At 37.9% G+C, this 15,535-nt stretch overlaps 1 protein-coding gene across 24 annotated transcripts in view; it reads right to left on the reverse strand.

Annotated features, from left to right (window-relative positions):
• The window catches only part of camk2g1 (calcium/calmodulin-dependent protein kinase (CaM kinase) II gamma 1), a 159,824-nt gene extending 144,918 nt beyond the window's left edge, over positions 1–14,906 (reverse strand). For all 24 annotated transcript variants that reach the window (XM_005156371.6, XM_068224653.2, XM_005156366.6 and 21 more), the window contains 2 exon segments: positions 14,767–14,906; positions 10,917–11,011 (listed from right to left, as the gene is read on the reverse strand). In XM_005156371.6, coding sequence (XP_005156428.1) covers positions 10,917–11,011; positions 14,767–14,831 — 160 coding nt within the window. In that variant the 5' untranslated portion in view covers positions 14,832–14,906.
• Positions 14,907–15,535: the final 629 nt, after the last annotated feature.

A 15,535-nucleotide genomic window follows, 5' to 3' on the forward strand; every position in this document is an offset into this window, starting at 1 on the left:
ATGAGTCAGAGAAGACCCTTTAGAAAGTGTTTGCACCTCAGTGGGGGGGACACGTGTCTATCAGAGCTCTGCTGTTAATTCTACAGCTCTTCAACCTTTTGTGTTTTCCGAAAGGCAGAAAACAAGCCAAGCCAAGCTGTATGTGTAGAGTGCACAGCTGCTGTCTTTACGCCATGCATTTCTTCAGCTCAGGAAAACCCCTCCCCCACTCACTAATAAGGCCGTCATATGACCTGGCCAGAGCGGCGATCACACAAACATTTATCTAGGAGAAAAAGCAAGGGATTCCTCGATGTGGCACAGGGTCTTTTTCTGTGCGCTGAGACTGCAATAATGGAACAAATGGGTTTTTGAAAAAGTGTTTCACAGATCAGGTCGGTAGGTGCACGGAGAGAGATTCATCCACCCTAAGCCCCTGTCAGGCTCACGTGTTGCTTGTCTGTGGTGCACGTCAGGCCACCAGGCAGTAGGGGATTATGGGAGATTTTTGTCCATTCTCATTCGTTCTCGTCCTCAACTCAGACCATCAACTCATGTCTTGAGCTTCTCGTTTGAGGCAGCCAATCAAATACAGCCAGAGCAAAGCGGTTGCCTAGTTACTGCAACAAGCTCTTGACTGGTCAAAACCACCAGTGAGGGAAGCATTTCAGCAAGACAACTTGCTGAGTGCAAAGATTTTTTACAGTTTAGGAATGTCTACATTCCTCTATTGATGTGAAGGGAACAGTAAAACACCACAACAAACTAAATGATGCAGACTGCTGAAGAGATAAATGAATGATACTTTGCAGTCTATTGCATTCTTCAAGTTGGTTGAATGCAACAAAAAGCATACAATCTGATCAGAGTTGTCAGATTTAAGATTCTTTGGTATACAAGTGTAACACAACAAATTGAAAATCCTTAAAGTGCTTTCTGTTTAGTTAAATATAGAGGTTGTCTAAGGCCTGATTTACACTTCTGCGTCAAGTGACCGGCATAACCCACGGCGCATACAACGCGCGTGGCTGTGCATTTATACTTCTGCGCGCTGTCTCTGTCGGTCTGCATTAACACTTCCGAAACGCTAGTTGGCAGTGAGGTGTAAATGTTCCTTTGTGTCGAGTTTCTTCGCTGCTTTATTGCTTTTCCTGAACACCTCCGGGAAGTACAAGTGGCTCAAACTCGCTCATTTTGAGGCAGGAACCGGCGGACGTGCAAGAACTTTAACTATGAGGTAAACACAAAACAAAACTTTCCATCCGGAGCTCCTTCACGGGACTCCACACTTGTAAACAATCGCTCACGCCATTCGCGCGGCTCTCGGTCCCGCCCAGACTGGTCAGCGCTACCAAGCCGACCAATCACAGAGCTTACGCTACGCGTCGTTGCGACGTGTAGTTACATTTTTTGAGAGGTGCACGTCAGTGACGGCGACGGCCACGGCGAAGGGCTATGCGTCAGCGCCGTAGCATACGGCGGCGTTTGATGCAGAAGTATAAATCAGCCTTAAGGAGGCATTTACACAGAAAAGGCTTTGGAAATCTTTTATACGTTTTGGATATTCATTCACATGACAAAGATGTTTTGGGGGCTGGAAATGCTAACTTCTGATTTCAAATTGCAATGAATATGACACCATTGTTGTCTCTGTACAAACTAAAGCAGCCAAATTTTGTGTATGTAAAGAAGAAAACAGAAATCCAAAACAAATATTCTAAATAACTAACACTTTTCAATACGAAATTCAATTTTGATGTGGACAAGCCCCCATTTGTTATGCCCCATGGCTCACAAGGACATAACAAAGAAGAGGAACTCACAAGAAATCCAACATTATACAACAGAATTTTTTTTAAAGAAACAGTTTTAAACAACGTAAAGCAAAAATATGTAAATGTAGCAGTCAAGAATCAGTGGTGTGTTAGATGTAAGTGTATGCCAAAACATGTAATGTACACTAAATACACATTTTGGCATACACCTACATCCAAAACACCGCTGATAATGTTGGATGTACAAAATAATTAAATATAACAAATTAAACAAAAAGTCCAGTCCAAAACAGCAGCCTCCTCAATACGCTGGCTGTAAGATTTTTAAAGGGTCCAGAGAGGTCAATTGCTGTGTCTCATTTCAGAGGCTGCATCCTCCGAAAGATGCAGACTAAAAAGGTGAGTCCTTCGAAGTCCATACAGGCTGAACCTAGCATTTTGAAATGAGATGATCTAGCCTACAGAGGACAGATCTCGTCACCAGGCAAGCATATGAGCTGCTGTTAATTAGCGCTGCTGAAATTTGATAAAGTGATTTTAAAACTTATTTTAAGCAATCTGAAGACAAAACAAGGTATACAGAAGCTGGAAATATATTTCCTTTGATCCATACATGTACATGTATAAAAATACTTTTTTGCTTTATCATGTGTTTAGATATCCAATTAAATTAACCCTAATTTATACAGTTAAGCTGGAGTTTTCTTTTTAAAAACATCCTGCCGTTATCAGCACGCAATGAATCTTGGGATGTTCGAGGACGTGAACAGGGCCGGAGCAAGCTGAACTGACGCTCTAGGCAAAGGACGATCATGCCGCACTCAACCCTAAAGTGAAAATGAAAGTGGGGGGTGGGGTTGCGGATTTAACTGAGGTGAGAGAGGTGTCGCGGACATAACTTTGGACGCAGGTGGTAAGGTAGGTGTCGCTGACATAACTTAGGACGCGGGCGGTGAGGGAGGTGCCGCGGACATAACTTAGGACGCGGGTGGTGAGGGAGGTGTCGTGGATGCTGCCCTCTCTATTCTGCCGTCCTTTGCGCCTCTATGGACGCGCTGGCCCTGGACATGAAGGATCCACCGGTTGTGTCCTACATTACCTGGGAAACAAAAGACGCATTTTCAGGCTGCGTTTGAAGGAGCCTTCAAATTTTTTTTAAAATGAGACAACCTTTGCTGTGCCGACGCAGAACACTTCGAATGCATCGTTCGGAGGATGCAGCCTGTGAAATGAGACACAGCTACTAACAGGTGTTCCCTATTACAATTAGGATCCAGACGGAGCCGACCCTCAATCCCCAGATGGACGCTCTGTCACAGGGCATCACACCGCATTTATTCTATTCACACAAATGAATACTTAACCAAAAAAAACAACAACCATGAACGATGTGCACAGACAAGTAGTGACATCAACATCATCAACGAATTCAAATGATTCACTCAAAAAAACTGATTGATTTAGAAATGAAGCATGATTGGACTGTCTTCATGAATAGATCATTGAATCTCATATAAAAGAAACACTGTTGCTCTTTGAAGCACTTATGTTTTGCTTTGTTTAAAATTATTTTATTTGGCAGAATGAGAAAAACCAATACCGAGGATCAAATGCATTTCACTTAACACTAACATCTTGTTTGTTGAACTGCTGTGCAAAATCAATTCATATGCGATCCTGCAAAAATAAATTGATCAGGAAAAAGGTACTCTCGAGTAAACTAGGCTATATCACATGACAAATTTATAAACAATAAATCTTATAAGGCAATTTTTGACACAATATCCTGAACTACAGTGACTTTTTCATTGACTAGCATTCTAACAAGAGGCTTTAACTCAAACAGAAGGATATTATTGCAGACAATTAATATTACACCCCTTCTGTTCTATGGTGCATCTCATATGAGCAATTTGCTTCACTGTAAATTAAAAATAAATTATTTACTTTCAAAATAATCCATCGGCGCAGATTGCACACATTTGTGGGTGAAATGCTACAATACATTTAGGAATAGGATCAATCATTCGGCACTTCCTCGAAACTACCAACTAAGCATCATTAATGGAAAAGTGAAGGAAGAAAATTCATTAATAGCAATCTGAATCATTGGATTAAACTGAATCATTAGACTCCAGTCGCCTGCAAATTAATCTATTTGAGAATTAAATGCACACACATCAGCGAAAGTAGAGAGAACATTAAACCAGGCATCCATCTCAAATGAGACATGGATGAATTGAACACAGAGTTAGACCAAGATGACAAGAACCACACCTTTTCCCTGGGCAACCTCCAGAATCTCCATATTAGTGGTCAAAGGGATTGCTTCATAGCCCTTTTCCTCTGCTAACAGGATGGCTGAAGCTCAGGCCGGTCTTCTTAATTGGCCGGGCTGCTGGAGACAAGCACTCAACTAAGAAAATGGCTATGCTATAAACAAGACTCTCACTGTCCATGCTAGCCACTTAAATTTACATTAGCTGCGCGGAAAACTGCAAATCAGCAAATCAAGAACGGCAGAAAGACGTACTGCATAAGACACTTCACTTACTAACCCTTCTGCTCAGGCAGGTATGATTAGATACATTGCAGCAGACCTAAACTCAACAAGCAAAAGCAGAGCAATACTTGTTTTATTAAAATAGAAATGCTAAATATTGTGAGTGGTTAACATGCAAGTTGAATGATTATCAATAGCTATGTTTCCATCCAAAGAAGCAAATTAAATTTAAGCGCAAAACTGGAATATTGCACAAAAGACGTGCGAATAAAGCAGTGTTACCATCCACTGAGCCAAATAGGACAAAAAAAATCCTCACTTCTTGATTGACTGTCGCCAAATAACAAAAGTAAAAATGGAATTAATTGAGGTAGAGGAAGCTGCGTGAATCTTTTCCTTATTTAATAAATTACTTGCGCCTCAGAAGACAATCCTGACACGCAATGAATGTGTTTAAAGGTGTGAGACGTGGAGCACACATGCTCTTGACAGTTCTGGAGGTAACAAATAATATAATAATGCTAACTGTGTGCGTTCACACCAAAGGTGGCAAGAGCCACAAAGTTCACTCTGCCTTCTCAGCTCCCGGCGGCAAAGGGGTCACAAAATCTGCTACATTATTGTCGTATTTAAAGAAGCCGTTGCAGCATATCAGCCAAAAATTACACTCCTGCATAAAAACAAGCTTTATAGTAGGGTTGGGTAGATAGACGAAGCCATCGTCCATTGCGATGGCTGATTCTCCACCCAGCCCCCTTTGCAGCACCAACCCGCTCGAGAAAAATACACACTTGGGCCTTGTTTACACAAATACGTCTTAGTTTCAAAATGGCATTTTAGAACTAAAACGAACCACGTCCACACTGGCGTTTCATCTTGCATTTCTGAAAATATCTCTCTCTGTCCGCCAAAAACACACATCAAGTGACAACACACACACACACACACACACAAACTCTTTTGAATTTATCGGGTAACGTGTCACAGCGTCAGAAATTGCTTCAATAGTTCGTTTTCACACTTGTACTTAGTAATTTTAGTGAAAACATCAGATATTGGTTGGTTTCTGTTGGTTGTGCACCTTTTTTACCAACAAAGTTTGTTGGCGCCATTATAACGACAGATCACTCTGCCTATTCATGCGGAAAAAGTGATTGACAAGTGGTAATTTAAGGGTAACTTATCTTTATGCATGATTTGGTTATAGGTAAAACAAAGACCACGTGGGTCAGGTAGTTGAAACGATAGGCCACAAATAATTTATTTGTTATGAATTAAATAATTATTCATAAATAATTAATTCACCGCCGCCTACGATGACAACAACATTGTCCATTGCGATGTTTTACATAAAGACATCAAATTGATTGACATCGCCCAACCCTACTTTATAGTGTGAAAATGTGCACTTTATCAAATTCATCTAATGAAAGATCAAGTTGTTGCATGTGGTGTGGCTTTGCTCCACTTATCCAATGTGTCCGTATGTCTGAAATATTCTGAAGCAGCAATGCTGTTTTGTATTGTTGCATGAGATTTCTGCCTTTTTAAAGAAAAAACCTATAACATTAATGAACATCAGTAACTGGCAGTAACTTTTTTTAATGTATGTCCCTGTAAGAAAACATTGTAAATAATTGGACATCCGGTGACTGCGATAAGCAAACCCCTGGGAGCAACTGTGGTCGGAAGCTGCTGGTTTATCCATTCACACACATTTTTATCATCACATGATCACCTACAACAAATCACATGACTTTTTTTTTTTTTAATGCACATACTGGAGTTTATTTGGTAAATGCGTTTCCATCGTATTTTATGTGAATCTTTTCTGATCGAATAAAAAGTTCATCCTACTTAAGTTACGCGAATACATTTTTGGTAACAATTAAAAAATTTAATAATGCATTATTAACATTTAAACTCATGCTTGTTAACATTAGTTAATGCACCGTAAGTTAACATGAACTCACAATGAACAACTGTATTTTCATTAACTAATGTTAACTAACATGAACAAACCCTGTAGTAAATGTATTGTTCATTGTTTGTTCATGTTAGTAAATGCATTAAGTAACATTAACTGATGAACCTTATTGTAAAGTGACCACATTTTTTTATGCACATTTTCAAAACTTATGCGCATCATGGTGTTTTCATCAACCTTTTTTTATGCACATCTCCAAAATGAGCATAAAAATATGTGGGTGGAAATATAGCTAATTGCTCATTGGTATCACTCTTGCTGAAAAACATCACAATAAAGAAAGTTGAACAGTCAGCTGACCTAGAATTGCCTCAGAGTATGACTCAGCTTATAGGCCTTTCTGACATTCCCACAATACCACACGATTAACCGTTTATCAAAGCAGTTACTCAACATTCAATTGAGAAGACTGAGCACATGCCAATAAAAACATCCAATAATAACCACCGCAGGGCCTTTAAACACACCTTAATTCTGTCTGTTCCTGGAAAATTGGGGGAAAAAACATTATTTTTTACTCTAATCAAAAGCAGCTTTCGTCCTCAGAAGCTCCACAAGAAAGCGTGTAAGTTCTGCGACGCCACATGGCACTGATAAACACATGCTTGTGCAAAAAAAGGTTTACAAAATTATTGCAAAACTGCAGGTGGGACTATTTGCCAGATTTGCGCTGCAGGGCACAGCACGCATTCTCATGCGTCTCTTGAAGTTCTGAAAAAAAAAACAGGGCTGGACAGAGGCAGAGGCAAACACTTCTGCATGCTTTTCCTCTACAGAAGCATGAACACACTGGGCTCTATCTGAAGAACTGCGACTGGCCCAGCAGGGCAGGTTTCAACACACAGCTACACGTCTGTAAAGAGCGCCTGTCAAGGGAAACTCGGTTTCCTTTCCTGCCTTGAATCAATTCCTATTGAAACAGGAAGTTGGGGTGGGAAATATCTATAGATTTATTCACTAGCTATCACATACACACCCTGAGCATGCGTCAATAGCGCCGCCACAGTTGTACAGTGCTTCCAGGACAAATGACATTCAACTGCACTAGTCAAGAATATGAAGATGCCAATATGAAGATGCTTGACTTCAGCACTGCGTACGGGTGTAGTAACGAGCAAACAAAGAACACAAAGCACAAAAGCATAACATTTCATAGGTAAGATTTCGTTTTTTTTTACATTTTTGTTCTTTTAAACAGTACGAAGCAATTGAGTGCAAATCATTACCCTTTTTTTTCTTTACATTTTTGTATGTCACAAACTTTTGTGCTAAACAAGCATTGATGATAATACAATCTCTTATTGCACCGAACATAAGCAAAGTAGCACAAACTTGCACCAAATACTAAGCTTATGCTAGTTTTGTTGACTAAAATAAGCAAACAATGTAAATGAAATATAAACAAGACGCTGCGGTGGCAGAAACTTGTATTGTTGTCGGCTAAGTGAACGAGTCGTTCATAACAGTTATTCATTCACAAACGAATCACTCCCTCCGTTAGCATTAGAAGAGAAAGCAGGAGAGGGGGTGTGAGGACATGGATTAGATCAAATTTAACAGGTAGGGAGGATAATACATTTCCATGCACACAAACACTGTCTCTTTGTTGGCAATGAACGTGCGGTCACTGACACATCAATGTAAAATTATAACTATCGTAATACAAAAAACATTTGCAAACTGACCATCGGGAAAACTCACGATCATAAAAATGTGTATATATCTCTGGCTCTGGATGGCCAGTCCTTCACCTTGGTCATACATTCATTTCAAAGGAGTGCTACCCAGTCCTAAAATGGCGGCTTTATTGACGCATTCCTTCTGATAGACAACAATAGCGTAGGCAACATCTAATGGACATCTAATTTTGTATTTTGATGCTGAAAATCCCCTTTTGTTTTAAACTCCGAGTGATAAATCTTATAAATGAAAATAATATTAAAATAATACTGTTGTTACCATCAGTGCCCAATAGAGTTGTTAAAGATAAGATCTGTAATTATCCAACAATTACAGGCGTGGCTGAAGGTCAGCTTATTTAAACCAAACATACTAATATTTATAAGCCATAAGGGTCATTTTTTATGAAATTGAAATGTGGACATAATACTGAAAACTGAGTATATGTGCTTTCCATTGGTGTATGCTTGGTTTGTTAGGATTTGACAATATTTAAGATACAGACATGTGAAAATCTGAAATCTGAGGGTTCAAAAAAAATCTAAATATTGAAAAAGTTGCCTTCAAAGTCGTCCAAATACGGTTCTCAGCTATGTATATTACTAATCAGAATTACACTTAAGTTTAAATATATATATATTTATATATATATATATATATATATATATATATATATATATATATATATATATATATATATATATATATATATATATATATATATATATATATATATATATATATATATAGTGGAAATTTTACAGAATGTCTTCATGAAACGCAAGGTTTAATTAATCTAAGTATTTTTGGCAAAAGAGAAAAACTGATTCTTGGACTTTAACATGGTATTATTAGTTATTCCTACAAAAACACTTGAGCAAGACTGGATTTGTGCTCACATATATGCATCAAAACAACTCTAATTGACTCAAAATTCACAAAAAGCACTGAAAACCTCATAACTGCCACGACTAGGCATGAGACAATAACTGTTTTCAAGGTATACCTTTTTGTTTGGAAAAGTCAAGGTTTTAAAAATCGCCAAAATATTCTGTAATACTGTTTCTAAGGTACGTGTAAGATTTTTTTATTTGGTTTTAGTTTTTTAGGATAACAGTATCTCCAGCAGTAAAGATATCCAAAGACGTTGTTTTAAATTGTAAAGAAATACACATTTTTAAAACAAATGAAGACAGCAAAAGTCTATGATTCATTTAAATTATTTAGCCTGACATGTTTACTGTTCCAAAATATGTTAAACGTTTCTCAAAATAAAATTCATTGTTTTCAAAGGGTTTATTTTAGAGCAGTACTCACAATACCGTGAAACCGTGATTTATTTTTATAATGGTTACCATACCGCCAGAATCTCATAGCAGCCCATGCCCTTTTCATTTTAACGTGTTCACTGTCAGTGGTTTTAGTAAATGACCCATGAAATACCTACTTCTGTTAGCCAGGCAATCAATGTAATAGTCCATAAATGGTGAAATACCAGGGGCCTCATGTATCAACGCTGCGTACGCACAAAAACATTGCGTACGCAAGGTTTCACGCTCAGAATCGCTCACGTTTGGATTTACTAACAATGAACTGAACGTGGGAATGTGCGCAGGTTCACGGCAGCTTTTTGGCAGGCGTACGCACATTTTTTGTGCGTGTCTGTTTTATTTCCATTGGCGACTCCTAGAGGCAGTTGTGTTAAATTCTTCTCTACAAAGTGTCTGAGCCTTGCAATGGCAGCTGTATGAGACGGGTTCATCTAGTAGGTATGTAAGATTTCCATACCATACAGTTGACCAGCTAAACATTAAAGCACAATTTGCAGCAGTCGCCTGTTTTCCCAATGTAATCTGAGCAATCTACTGCACGCACATTGCTATAAAGACACTATCTGAAGATGAATCTGCAAGCGTGAATCAGAAACATTTCCATTCAATAAATGTGCAAATAAAATATGATGCACAAACTTATTAATGATTCCTACTAGTCTTTCTCGTGATAAATAGTAGGCAAAATATGATATGTAGCGGGGGGGAAAAAAGAAGATAGAGTTCATCAGACGCTGGATTCGAGCCGAGTTCATGCTCGAACGTGTCAAAACATGATCACATGCGTCTTACGAGCGCGCCACTGAAACTGTTCTGAGTGCTTCTACAGTTTACAGATATAAACCAGACTATTTTTTTTAAATGCACTCAGTGCGATGTTCAGACCCAACTGTGTCAACCGCATCAACTAAACTCTCCCACTCTATTTTTTTTTCTTTTGTTGTTAATTCCGGAGAACAAACTTGCAAATAACACCGCTTTTCTCTGGTCTACCTCCGAAAGCAGCACCTCCAATTCACATTCTGTTCAAAGTCTCTCTTTTTGCTTGACTTTGCCGTTGCTTTTTCGTTGGGTTTTGCCATTAGCATAGTCATTAGCATATTCATACAGGGGAGGAGGCAGGGAGGGGTTTTGTGCTCGTGCATGTTGCGCTCAGTTTCATGTTCATTCAGATGTACAAAAGAATATGCGTGAGATTCGGCGTACGCAGTGTTTCATACATCTGAATTTTTTTATGCGTACGCACATTTACAGCTTTGTGCGTACGCAATGTTTTAGTAAGATTTCCACGCAAGTCTTCGTACATGAGGCCCCAGGTGATTCATCTAACTAACCTCATCATTTTTAAAAGAAGGGCATTTGATTGGACAAATAAACCAATGGAAGCGTCTGTGAATGCAAAATTAGTCACAGTATTATCTGTCCATTATCCCAGCTCACTTAAATGACAGTATCTGCAACAAGTTAATTACCATTTGTCAACTTACACAAGCATGCAACCACACAGACACCCTCGAAAAAACAGACATGGACTAAAGGCCTCAAAACAACTTCAGATCTTTTCTCCTCCCTTCAGCGCAAGTAAGGAAAAAACAAAACACAAAGCATCTTCATCCCATTGCACTGTATGCATTTAAAGAGTGCTGAATAAAAAGCCTTACCTCTTGCTGACAATTTTTTTGTGTTAATAATTTTAGCAGCATATTCCTGGCCAGTGGATTTTTTCACACATCTCCGCACCACGGAGAAGGCACCCCTGCAAATGAAGAACACAAGGCGCTTAATTTCCCTCAAAAACAAACAATGCACCTTATAGCGCATGCAAATGAGCTGTCATTCATTAATAACGTAATGGCAGTGCTATTATAAATTAGTGAAGAGAAGTCTGACAGTTTGCTTTGAAGAAATGGTTCCAGCGTCGCATGTTATATGCAATAAAATGTCAAACCTTATTTATTAAAGGAATACGTCACCCTTTACTCACCCTCAGGCCACCCAAGATCTGATTGATTATTTTAGTAGAACAATAAAAAAGACTTTTAGCTGAAAAAAATGTTCCTTACTGATTCATAAAATGCAAGTCAATGGCAGCAATTTGAGACTTCAAAACACAAATAAAGACTAAATAAATTAATAAATATAAATACAAGTGGCACCTCACCATACTTTGAGGTATTACAAAGCAAAGAAAATAAGAACATTATTTAACACATTATTTACATTTTTTTTGTCACATAATGACATACATGTGTGTCCAAACTCATGAGTAGGCCCAGGTGGAATCTGCCATGGATTCTGTTTATTTACTTATGTAAATGTATGTATGTATTTATGTATGTATGTATGTATGTGTGTATATATAGAGATTATATAATCACAGCTAAAAAAACATGATGTTTGCTGATTACTGCAGAGTTTAACCATAATGGAGCTGAGCGTTTGCACATTTTTGAGTCCTAAGACAGTTTAAAGCATTCAGACACTTTCAGTAACTTTTATAAAGAATACATTTTGAACAATTTAAACAGTGAAGTCTTTGCAGTGGTATTTTATATGACATTTTTTCAATTTTTGTACCCAAATGTGATTTGACTAGCCTGAAAACCATAAAGCACTGCTTATTTTACTTTTGCGCTAATGCATTTAGCTATGCTTGTAATAAATCCAATAATTTGTTCCAATAAAGTGCAGCCCTAATATTTTTACAATATATAGTCTTTCAGTAGATATATTACATATATTATATGAGAGACATGCTTTGATTACCAAATAAGTGGTTCTAATTGGAATTGCATTGTAAAACTACAAAGTTATTTATTTACTTATTCCAAGTTTTAAGTTTAGTTACCATACTTCCAAAATACTTATGAATAAATCTGCAGATTTTTTAATACAAAATTCTTTGCAGAAATAGCAAAAAAATGTTTGCAGATTCTATCTGGACCTCATGAGTTGGCCCACACGGAATTTAATTCAATTCAATTCAATTCAGCTTTATTTGTATAGCGCTTTTACAGTGTAGATTGTGTCAAAGCAGCTTCACATAAACGGTCATAGTAACTAATTTTAATCTGTGCGCACAGAAATCCGCAGATTTTTGGCCTATCATTGAGCCTGTTTACCTGTGTAAATGTTTGTAAATTTATATTTATTCAGTTTATATTTATTCATAATTTCACTAATATTATTCTGATATAATAATAGCAATATTAAAATGTCCATATGATTTAGTTGCAATACTGTTTGTTAAGTCATATGTTCAGTCTTTTAGTAGATATATTATATGACAGACTAGCTTTATTTAACAAATAAGTGGATCTAACTTGATTTGCATTGTAAACATTAAATAAAAGTTAAAAATGTATAATATTTTATTCTATATATTAATTTTTTATTTATGATACTCCCAAAATCATTCTGCATAAATCCGCAGATTTTTACAAAATTCTCCACAGAAATAGCAAAAAATGTCCGCAGATTCTTTCTGGACCTCATGAGCAGGGCCAGACGGAATCTGCGGACGTTTTTTGCTATTTCTGCAGAGAATTTTGGTAAAAATCTGCAGATTTCTGCAGAATTACTTTGGGAGTATCCAGCAGATTATCATAACTAAACCCTTAATATATTAAATAAAAAGTACTAAATTACTGAATTAATTCAGATTTACACATTTACTCAAGTAAATAAACAGAATTAATAATGGGCTAAAAGTCTGCAGAAATCTGCGGAATTCTGCGGAAAATCTGCAGAATTCTGCGCGCAGATTCTGTGTGGGCCTACTCATGAGTAGGGCAAGACGGAATCTGCGGATGTTTTTTGCTATTTCTGCAGAGAATTTTGATAAAAATCTGTGGATTTCTGTGGAATTATTTTGGGAGTATCCAGCGGAGTATCAAAACTAAAACCTTAATACTAGAAATAAAAAGTAATAAATTACTGAATAAAAACTGAATAAATTTAGATTTACACACTCAAGTAAATAAACAGAACTAATGATGGGCTAAAAATCTGCAGAAAACTGCGAAAAATCTGCGGAATTCTGCGCGCGCACTCCATGAGCTAACATTTGTTTACAAAGGAGAGGGCGAACATACATGTTGTATTTTTCCATCAACATGGTTCCTACTTCTCGCTACAAGCAACAAATTAAGTAATATTACGTTGTCATTTCACAGATTCCCAAAGTTATACATGTCATTAAATGAGAAGTTCACAATTCAGACTGTTATGAACACTCTATTGGTTATTGCGGTGAATTCAATGTAAAATCTTGGTAAATTATGTTTGGTTTCTTGCACTGAACAAACTGATTTCTTTACAAGACAATGGGAATTCATTTTATTTTGCCTACATACGCTTTGGGACTCTAAACGTGCTGTTAGCTGCTGACTTGCATTTTATTAATCCCCAAGGGCCAGGTTTCAGCTAAAAAACGTCTTTAACTTTCTAACGAAGAAAAGTCACCACCATCTTGCATAGACTGAGGGGGAGTACATACAAATGTATCTTTGAATTCAATTAAACCTTTATTTCTTGCGTACTATAAATAGGTTTTGCATGAAACCCTTAACAGTGAGTCGAGTACCGCTCGGTTCGATTCACTCCTAGTAGTGAACTAATCATTGAAGAGATCCGACACAAAAGAACGACTCGTTCACGAATAAGGCATCGCGAGAGGTTAGAACATTTAAGCATGACAAGAAAGAACTGCAAACCATCAAACTCTTTCATATCTGCGCAAACTGGACTTAGCATAACAGCAGTCATCTGGCTACCACAAATATGACATTTGCCTCTAGAAAAATGGGCGGCGTTCACAGCACTTCGCATCTGCATGTCAGAAGGCTGTAATGCTCTTCCCAAAAGTGAAATTGAATTCTCAGAAAGGCGTCACTGCTCATTTATTGATTTTTATAATCCCTCTTTATCGCTCCCCTCCTCAGATATTAAAGTGTGATTAACTGTGTGTGCCGCACACTCGATATTCCGTTGTAATGTCAAGTACACGCCAACATATTCTTTAGTGCACTACACTACGCCGCAATAATTTGAAGCAGCTGCAGAAAGAGCGTTATTTCGCCACCGGTTACGAGCACAAAACAACCCACAATGCTAATGCCAGGAAAAGTGGCAGCCAAAGTAACCGAGAAAACCTTCAGCGAGCCCTTAAAATAAAACAAGGCGTGAACACAGTGCACACTACACACAACATTCTACGCTACAAACGCATTCCTCAGAGCCACTAGAGCCCATTAAACCTGACATTAAAACCGTCTAAAGCTCAGATCCGCACAGGGGGCTTGATCGGATCAAGTCCAAAACCGAGCGCCGTACTCAGTTTCTGGTCTAGATCGGATCGAGCCCCACTGTGCGTGGCTTTCGGGGAGCTTTACGAGTGTCTTTGCAAGTCATTTTCGCCGCTGTCAACATCCTAAGAAAAGAACGGTGCCAAACAAACAAGAGTAACTTGCGTCGATGACGTCACACCGCTACAATGTTGCGCGCACTTACTTTCCGAGCTCTTCGTAAAGCTGATACTCGTCCGTAAACCTGGTCGAGGTTACAATTGTAGCCATGTTGTGTGTGCGTGCGGGGAGGGGGGTCGATGCCTCTGCTGCTGCGGTTCAGGTTTCGGGAGGAGAATCTCATGTGGTCCAGAGAGAGAAAGAACGGAGATACAGACGGAAAGAGCGGAGGGGAGGGGCTGTTGGTGGGGGTGGAGAGAACGTCGCGCGAGAACACGCGAGACTTTCCTGCAATCAGCAGAGTCACGGGAAGAGTGACAGACAGACGCTTTTGTTCATTTGTAGACTATATTCATTTTAACAATGGGCGAGAGTGGCTTTTAATTCACAGAAACACTTAAAGTAAAACGCAAAGAGAAAAAGGGTGTAGAATGCAATAAGGCAGCATAACAACCACAAAGCTACATGGGTAGTATCAAATATTAAATATATATATATATATATATATATATATATATATATATATATATATATATATATATATATATATATATATATATATATATATATATATATATATATATATATAAATGTGTTTGTGTGTGTGAGTGAGTGTATATAAAATACACAAACATATGTGTGTTACATATAAAAAACATATGAGTGTTTTATATGTAACACATAAAGTTGCTACCTTTATGTAAAGGCAAATGGTGCTGTCATGGCCAGTAGGGTATATAATATATAGGCTAGTATCAGTGGTGGAAAGAGTACTGAAAAATCATACTCAAGTAAAAGCACCATTACTTGCCTAA

Source organism: Danio rerio, chromosome 12 (genome assembly GCF_049306965.1).
Source record: "Danio rerio strain Tuebingen ecotype United States chromosome 12, GRCz12tu, whole genome shotgun sequence".
Lineage (NCBI taxonomy): Eukaryota > Metazoa > Chordata > Actinopteri > Cypriniformes > Danionidae > Danio > Danio rerio.